General features: G+C 53.2%; 4 protein-coding genes across 4 annotated transcripts; all 4 read left to right on the top strand.

Annotated features, from left to right (window-relative positions):
- Positions 1-425: 425 nt before the first annotated feature.
- H310_02997 (hypothetical protein) lies at positions 426-686 on the top strand (the record flags this gene model as incomplete). The annotated part of the gene is made up of 1 exon (XM_008866717.1): positions 426-686. The coding sequence occupies one exon, from the start codon at positions 426-428 to the stop codon at positions 684-686; it is 261 nt and encodes an 86-aa protein (XP_008864939.1).
- Positions 687-1,585: 899 nt separating this feature from the next.
- Positions 1,586-1,960, top strand: H310_02996 (hypothetical protein; the record flags this gene model as incomplete). Its single annotated transcript, XM_008866716.1, has 1 exon — positions 1,586-1,960. The coding sequence occupies one exon, from the start codon at positions 1,586-1,588 to the stop codon at positions 1,958-1,960; it is 375 nt and encodes a 124-aa protein (XP_008864938.1).
- Positions 1,961-4,392: 2,432 nt separating this feature from the next.
- H310_02995 (hypothetical protein) lies at positions 4,393-4,752 on the top strand (the record flags this gene model as incomplete). The annotated part of the gene is made up of 1 exon (XM_008866715.1): positions 4,393-4,752. One exon carries the CDS (start codon positions 4,393-4,395, stop codon positions 4,750-4,752), a length of 360 nt encoding a protein of 119 aa, XP_008864937.1.
- A 3,129-nt stretch (positions 4,753-7,881) lies between these two features.
- Positions 7,882-8,456, top strand: H310_02994 (hypothetical protein; the record flags this gene model as incomplete). Its single annotated transcript, XM_008866714.1, has 2 exons — positions 7,882-8,008; positions 8,059-8,456. 2 exons carry the CDS (start codon positions 7,882-7,884, stop codon positions 8,454-8,456), a joined length of 525 nt encoding a protein of 174 aa, XP_008864936.1.
- Between the last annotated feature and the right edge of the window lie 198 nt (positions 8,457-8,654).

The following is an 8,654-nucleotide window of genomic DNA, read 5'->3' as shown; positions in this document are numbered from 1 at the left end:
GCGCGACGACGACGCAGTGCGGTAGGACTCTGGAGCGCGCCAAGGACGCGAACGTCTTCGCGGGCCCTTTGGGTCTCCCCGAAGAACTCAAGCAACAACCAATCGACCGGCGCAGAGTTGGGACAAGAAGGCAACGCGATACATGCGCCAAGGGTGGTACCGTCTGCAGCACCTGCATTGGATGCCGAGACGTATCTGCCTGCCGACACGCCGACAGCGACAAGAGTGGCTGAGGACGTCGACATGGGAGAAGAAACCGAGTCCGTGTGCTGAACGCGCCGGTTATTCCCCATCCGACTTTGTTCAAGGGGTCAACGAAGGCCGAACGTCGGGCGTTCATGCGAGAGTATCAGAGGTATTCCTTGCAGATCAAGGCATTGCAGTCGACGCGACAGTGGCTGCTTCAGATGCCTGTGGGTGCATTCATGGACCCATTCTCCAAGCAGCGCATTGCCACGTCCGACTTGGGGAAGTCGCATGACGATGTGACTGAAGCCAAGTGGGTTGCCTGGTTCATGGAAGCCCGCGACGAAGATCCGGTGGAGTTGGACGCGCTCATAAGGCGTCTGCAAATAGCCGTGCAGTTCGACACGAGGATCCTCGGCGCCGACAGTCGAGTGAGCCGAGTGCTGGACAGCCTGATTCTCGCTCTAGAGGCAGATGACCAAGAGTTGGTGTTGCAATAAGAAGGAAAACTGGTGGTGGGGATTATCACCAAGACAATCAAGCCTGCGCCACTGAAAGTAGGGGTTACGAAAAAATGCGACTACAGCAAAGCAATGTCCTCAAGCTGACGTGTTTCGTTAAGTGGCTGCGGCAGTTCGCCGTTGGGTACCAGCTGTATGACGGTGTGAATGAAGAGAAACCCGCCAAGGCACCGGTGGAAGCGCGGCCGAGGAGTGAGCAGGGACAGAACCCCCGTGGCTACGGTCGTAGCCACGGCAGCAACGACAAGTAACCAATTGCTGTGCCAGCTGAACATAGAGCCCTGGAGACCGATAAGGATCGGTTCGAGCGGCCCAAGGCCAAGTGTTTGAAGTGTCAATCTACTGAGCACCGTGCCCACGAGCACCCTGATATCACCGATGACGAGGTGAAGAAATTGATGGACGCGTTTTACCAACACGTGCGCGCTGGACTCAGGCTCAGATGAGTCCCTGGTGTCGAATGGATTGCTGTAGGCGCTGGAGCGCCTGGGATCAAGACCCAGCGTTGTGGACAAGCCAGCTGTGGTTGAAGTCGTATGGTGAGAACTCGCTGCCGCTCAAGGTGACGCGGCAATGCAGTTCAAGGCGCTAACCTTGGAGACGTCCATTGTACCCTTGGCTCTCCGTGGTTTGAAGGCCTGGGTGGACGAACAATCGTCGCAGGTCAACGTCCTGATCGGTCGACCTGTCATGGAACGCCTTGGGTTTTCGGTTGATGGTAAGCTCGTGGTTGCGCTGAGGAAGCGACAAACCTGGGAAGTCGGCGATTTGGGCGACGGTGAAGGTGAACCAAGAACCGTCTAACGCCTCAGGAGGCATATGGTGACGGCGCTGAAGAGTTGGACAGCGTCGAAGCCGTTGCGTGCTCTACCCCGCCGATGGAGAAGACGGCCAACCCAGACAGGCAGATACGGTGCATCCGCGACGAGAAGGCGGCGGAGGCCGTGGAGCATAGCCTTACGGATGTGCAAGCAGTGGAGTTCAGGCACATCCGGACCCATCACATGGATGTGTTCCGTCTCGAGCTTGGCCGGGACTTGCCGGTGAATGTGGCATCGTTGATGGCACGGCTAAAGAAAGACGCGGTTCTTGTGAAGACGTCACTGCGGCGGTACCCGCCTGTCCACGTGGATTTCCTCAAGAAGCATGTGGAAGAAGTTCGTAGAGAGGCCATGCTTATCCGAACAATCGCGCAACCTGGGCGATTGCGCCGAGAATCGTCCCCAAGAAGGAGCCCGGTGAATACCGTATGACGATCGATTCAAGACCAAATCGACGCGTGGACAGTTCCGATGCCATGGCCGATGCCGAACTTGGACGTAGCCATGGCAACGCTGGTCGGTATGAAGGAGTTTTTCACGCTGGATTGGCTGAAGAGATATTGGCAGTTCCCGTTGTATCCGCCTGCCTGATATGGTACTCGTACATGACGCCTTTTGGCGTGTATACCCCCACCCGGATCCTTATGGGCCAGACGGACGCCTTGGCATTGTGTCCGTCCATCGTCACCAAGTTGTTTGGCGATCATCTGTACGACGGAGTTTTGGGTTGGTTGGACGACCTGCTGGGGTACACAGACAGCACGGACAGGCTGCTGGCATTTTTGGACGAGGTGCTCGCCATTTGCGGCAGTCCGCCTCAAGCTCCATCCAAGGAAGCGCAACTTCTTCCTCGGGGAAGTCAAATGGTGCGGGAAAGTGATTTCTGCGGATGGAGTCGCTCATTCACCTGACCGGGTGCAAGAATTATTTGCGTTGGAGACGCCAACAACTGGCGCCGAGGTACAGCAGTTCGTGTGCGCCACGAACTGGATGCGCACGTCGATCCTGGGGTATGCGAGTTTGGTTGCTCCCCTGCGCGGATTGCTGGATGTTGCAGTGTAGGCCACCGGAGGCTCAAATAAGTCAGTCCTGGCGAAGATCAAGTTGGCTGCCATCGGTTGGGCAGCTGAACCCGGCGAGTGTTTTGCCGCTGTTAAAACGACGCTTCAGCACATGGTGTCGCTGTCGCATCCGTCGTCGGAGAATGTAATCTGTTTCTACACAGATGCAAATGAAACGCACTGCGGCGCGGAGTGCACCCCGATTCCACCTGAAGACCTGAGTCTGTCCGTGGATGAGCTGCGGCATGAGCCGCTGGCGTTTTTGAGTGGCTCTTTTGGTGGTGCCAGCGCCCGTTGACCGACGGTGGAGAAGAAAGCGTTTGCGATTGTGGAGCCGAGCAAACGGCTCGAGTACCTTCTGCTGCGGCAACAGGGATTCCGATTGTTCATGTATCATCGGAATTTGTTGTACATGTACATCTTCAACCCGTTGGGCTACAACTCCAGCATGGCGAGGTACCAAGACCACAAGTTGCAGCGGTGGGCTATGGTCATGACGACGTTCCCGTACACCCTCGAGCACGTAGCAGGGGATGCCAAAGTCTGGGCAGATTTGCTGAGCCGCTGGGGAGCTGCCCCTCTGTCTCAGCAAGTTGCGCGAGTGCGATTACTGGTGGATGTTTCGCCTCTACAAGCGAAAAATTTTGAATGGCGTGAAGCGATGGAAGAATCGGGGGAAGAACCCCGCCTGTGACCTGCAGTGAAGAGAGCGGTCTTTACGTGACAGCCGCAAGCAAGATTTGGGTCCCGGACAAGTCAGTGGACCTGCAGCAGAGCATCTGCATCATTGCCCATCCAGGTGCCGCTGGACACCGCGGCGTGGACGTTACGCAGAATGGCCTACTCGATCGGGTCGAGTGGGCGACAGCCAAGGACGACATCAAAGCCTTAGTCGGTGGCTGTTTGCATCGCCTCTGTGTGGACGGAGCCATGGTTCCGTGACCCAGGGCTGTGGCGTTGCATGTGGAACGCCTAACGAGCTGATCCATTTCGACTGGCTACAGCTCCCTCCAGCCTCGAATGGCTAGAAATACGTGCTTGTCGTGAAGGAGACATGAGCGGGTTTTGTCACATGTTTCCCTCAGCTACAACGGACTCCGAGAGTACAGCCAACGTGTTGATGGACTGGTTTGCCATACACGGCACGGTCCCTACCTGGGTGTCAGATGGCGGCAGTCATTTCAAGACGAAGTGGTGGACAAGATCAAGAAGATGATCGGAGGTCACCACCACATCACCACGCCGTACACGAAGATGATCCGAGCCCACCACCACATCACCAGACCTAGTATGCCATAGGCGAACGGGACGGTGGAAGTGGTAAGCAGCATCGTGAAGCGCGGGTTGACGTCCCTCCTCAGCGAGATGAAGTTGCGACCGGACGAGTGGTACCGTATATTGGCACTCGTGAAAAGTGCCCTGAACCACCAGCCAGCAGATGGGCTGGGTGGTGTGCCTCCTGTGACGGTGTTTCAAGGTTTGTCGTCAACACCGTCAATTGCTGGGTTCGTACACCCAAGGACGAAGGAAGTGGTGACCGTGGACTGGCTTGTCAGCACAAGGAAAAAGTACATGGCCGAGTTGCGACAAGCTCTAAACGACATGCATCAGGACGACGCGGGGTGCGAAGCGTGAAGTTGCGCAGGCAAGCCAGGACCGTCATGGGCGAAAGAAGAATACGCGCATGGCGAAGTTTGCAGTTGGCGATTCCGTACTTGTTCGCCGGGTGCTGAAGTACCCGAACAAGTAGGTCCTGAATTGGAAAGGGTTTTACGTGTGTCAAGAGTGGACTCTAACTACGTCATGGAAGTTCAGCAGCAACAGGTAACGCCGTACGAGACAGCGTTGCACTACGCCAGCCGGCTCAAGTTCTTCCGCGACGCGGACCTCGACGTGACAACTGACCTGGTAGATTCCGTCGCGATCGGTGAAGAAAGTTTCAACGTCGTGGCCCTATTGGCGGCGCGTTGCAACGAAAGAAGACATGAAGTTCTGGTCGAGTGGAAGGGGCTAGAAGAAGAAGATGCGTCTTGGGAGCCTGTATCCCAATTGTATAAAGACATTGCGGTTGCGATGTGGCGTTGGATTGTGATCAACACCGACAAAGAAGAAATCAAGGCACTGCGGGCGGCCTTTGAAGAAACGTTCGGACACTCCCTATAGGAGGGGGAAGTGTTCTGGGTACCCAGAGCCGACTCAACCTCAGAAATGGTCGGTTGACCGGGTCCCAAACCATGATGTCAATCCTAACAAGATCTAATTAGTGAAAGAGGCGAGGTTTGGAGACATCTTATTGGCTTTGGTCCAAACTGCACCACTGCCCGTTCAAAGTGGTCAACAAGCAATCATTTTGGTTCCGAAGATTTAATTTCTTCGAACGTCGAATTTCAGTACATCTGGAATCTATTTCATTCAAAGTGATTTTATGTGCAATCAATGTGGCCAGCCTGTAATTCGAATTCGGTCAAAACATATAGGCCATGTAGGTTACTCTCCATTGTGCATGTTCTCCAGTCGACTAGCTGCGTGGACGGGCACAAGACAATGCAACGACGTGAGGACATCTCTGGTGTCATCGTGGTCAATGATGCGCACACTCCACCCCGGCTGAGTCGACTAGCACGGTGCTGTCAATCACGTCGAGCTGTCGTCAAGGCGATTTCATTGTGAGAGGCCACTGGTTTCCCATCTTTCGGTCATGGAATGCTGCCAAGACACGAGTTTTCGCGGCTTCTGTTGGCATCTATTGATTGTGTATGAGTTTGGCGCGCACGCCAAAAGCAAAACCTTTGTCAATACATGTTTTGAACGAATTTGAATTTAAAGGTTGGCTACATTATTGCAGATTAAACCACTTTGAATGAAATAGATTCCGGTGAACTTCGGCGTTCGAAGATATTAAAACGTCGGAACCACAATGATCGCTGGTTTGGCCACTTTGAACGGACATTGGTGTATAGTACATAGTTCCCTCAACGTTTGCTCCCTCACCAAAAAATAAATTGTAAAAGGAAAACAAAAGAACAAAGGAAACACAATAATTGATTTTGACAGTTATCAGTTGAGCAATCGCTGAATTGAGTGGCCGCGGGAAACAATGCCGGTATGTTTCCAGTAGTTTCGAATGGTTGTTGATGTGACACAATCCCAGGCCTGAAATGACCATCTCATGGCCGTCAACACGTCGACGGCGTACATATTCTTCACTCCACTGTCAATTGCCTCGGTAACGCCATCAACCAGCTCTATCACATGGTCAAGCTGACAACGTTTGCAGTGCCGCTTGAAAGCAGCAATGAAGCCCACGTCCATGGGTTGAAGGAAGGCCGTCGTGTTTGGGGGAGCATTAGCGTCTCACGTTGGTAAGGAAAATATCCAATGGATTGTGCGATGATGTATTGTCCAGAATGAGTAGGACGGACCTGTTCTCAGTGGTCATTCGTGAGCTGAAGTCACTGATCCACTCGCCGAACAAGGCCATGGTCATCCAGGCCTTGCGATTCGAGTGGTACAGTAACCCCAACTCACGACTTGACAATGACCCGAAGCATCTTGGACGCTTGGACTTCCCGATAAACGTTGGCGGCAACTTGTCGGTCCCGTTGGTATTGGTGGCAAGAGCGACTGATATGCGGCTCTTGTCCTGCTTCTGTCCGGGTCTCGGTTGGTCCGCGATTGTGGTACGTGGTTGGCTGTTGTAAAAAATTCAGTCTCATCCATGTTATAGATGTCAGACGGAATGTAGACGTCTGCTACTCTGCGGATCGTCGCACGGCCATCTTGTACGACCTCCGGGCTGGGCGACGCTGCTTCTCCATGCAAACGGTACATTTTCATTTTGTTCCGTATTTGCATACGGTACAACCAGCCATTTGAGCACTTCACTCTGTCTTGTAGGTTCATGCGTGTGGCAATTCCGTTGGCAGCACGAGCTATCAGCTCGTCTGTGACGCACGCGTTGCGGCTGTTAGCCGTGGTCACCCATTCAGCGACCTCGCGATCAAGGTCAGGGTATCTTGGACGTTGGAAGTTGTAGCGACTGCTGGCTGACCCCTCTTTAATGTTGAAGTCATTGAGCGTGCGTTGATCCTTGAGGATACAACGGATCGTGGTGATGTGCACCGCATGGCCAAGGTGTTCTTTCACCCACGTTTGGACAGCAATTGTTTTGATGGGCGTGTTAGCCTAAAAGAAGGCTCTAATAGAGTTCTTGTCATGAATTGTCAAGCGCTTGCTCTTCGGTCGTTTGCCATGCAGCATTTTTCAAATGTCCTGCATCGATTCCGCCTCACGTTCAAATTTTCAAAACGGTAATTTCAATCAAGCCCAACAAATTTTATATCAATCATTTTACACAGGTAAGTGATTTTGCGTTGGGAGCAAACCTTGAGGGAGCACTGTAGTGTTGTTGCAATGGCTTGGTTTGCACAAACATGTGACAGGAGATGATTCAAACACGATTTATCGCTTGGTACGTAATTCCGACACAAGAATCTTCCATAAGAAGTTGACAGCCGCACGGGTCTGAATGATACTAAATATTTTGTGGGCTCGACTTCGAGGGCCAAATTACAGGTCGCCTCTCTCGACGCTTCTGGGGCGGACAGCAATCTTGGCGTAGTTCCAATGTCTTATATTTCGTGCTTGAGCTGGTCTTCGATCAAGTCCAGCCCTCGTAGTTGCTCCTTGACGTTTGGATTCCGGAGAGAGGAATGAAGAAGTACATGGTTGAGGAACTCTGCCGATTACAAAAACACGACCGTTGGCACAACATACCCATGCTCTACCTTTGGACGGGGCGTTTGCGGCGCAGAGGATTGTCGTTGCAGCAGGTACTACAAGAGAAGGTTGGGTCTTCCAAGAAGGGGTGTGTGGATGTGGGTAATTGTGATTTTAAAGTAGATCCTTCATGTACAGTAAGTGTGCATCCGATGTCCAAACACCGTGCCGTGTGCTAGGAAGTACATGAATACTTAGTGCGATGCGGTGGCCATCGTTCAATTCACTCGCTTTGGTCAGTTGCGATTCCTTCAGCCATGTTCAACGCATTGAAGACCTTGACCATCCTTGCCCTCGCCACGTCGGCCTCTGCTAGTGGTGTTGTGAGAGTCCTCGGTGACGTCGAATCCATCTGTGGCAAGGATCAATCCAAACCCTCCATTGCGTACAAGGACTCCGATACCGCCAAGTACAATGCAGGCCTTGCCACCGCCCGCGTCAAAGTCGATCACTTTTATCATGAATTATGCACAGGCTGGCTGTGGGGATCGGAAGGTCACCTCATAACCGAACATGTCTGCATTCGAGACGCCGCTGAAGCTTCCACGGCCGCCGCTGAGTTCGGCGCCGAATGCGCCACGGTCGAACGACCCCCACAACAAAAAGGTCAATGGGTACAAGGGCGTTTACGTCTCCAACAGTTCGACGTTAATCATCACCGACAAAGAGCTTGACTTCTCCTTGGTCAAGTTGAACGTCAACCCTGGCATGACCCGTACGGCTACTTGCAAGCCCGTGACACCAACGTGCAGCTCGACGACCCCGTCTACATCGCCAGCTACCCCCAGAACTACCCTCGCCACATTTCCCATTTGCACGACGACGGCAAATTTGCCCGTATCACAAACACCTCCGTCTACTACTGCCAGGTCGATAGCGTGGCGTACAACTTGGACACGCAAATTCTTACCACCGGCTCACCCATACTTGACCAGCGCGACAACAAGGTCATTGCCATCAACAACTGCGGCGGCGGCTGCACACGGGGCTTTGATGGCAACTCCGGTGTCAAGATGACCAAGATCATCGCCTTCTTGCGTGCCAAGAACTTGCTCCCCAAGGACGCCGTGGCTGGCGGCTTGTGCTAAGCCTCGACTGCATTTTTTCGTACATGAGGGTCTGTTCCCGCGGGATCGTGATCCACGAGAAGTACGTTGTTCTTGCGTGGTGCGAACATCCGTGTCGTGTTTGAACAAGTTTGGACAAGTTCGAACAAGTATGAACATCGGATATGTTCAAACTTGTTAGTACCTGGATTGGTACACTGGATCGCATGGATGCGCCTC

The sequence above is a fragment of the Aphanomyces invadans genome (genome assembly GCF_000520115.1).
Source record: "Aphanomyces invadans strain NJM9701 unplaced genomic scaffold supercont1.4, whole genome shotgun sequence".
Lineage (NCBI taxonomy): Eukaryota > Oomycota > Saprolegniomycetes > Saprolegniales > Verrucalvaceae > Aphanomyces > Aphanomyces invadans.
The sequence above is the reverse complement of the archived record's forward strand: the minus strand, read 5'-3'. Positions and strand labels throughout refer to the sequence as shown.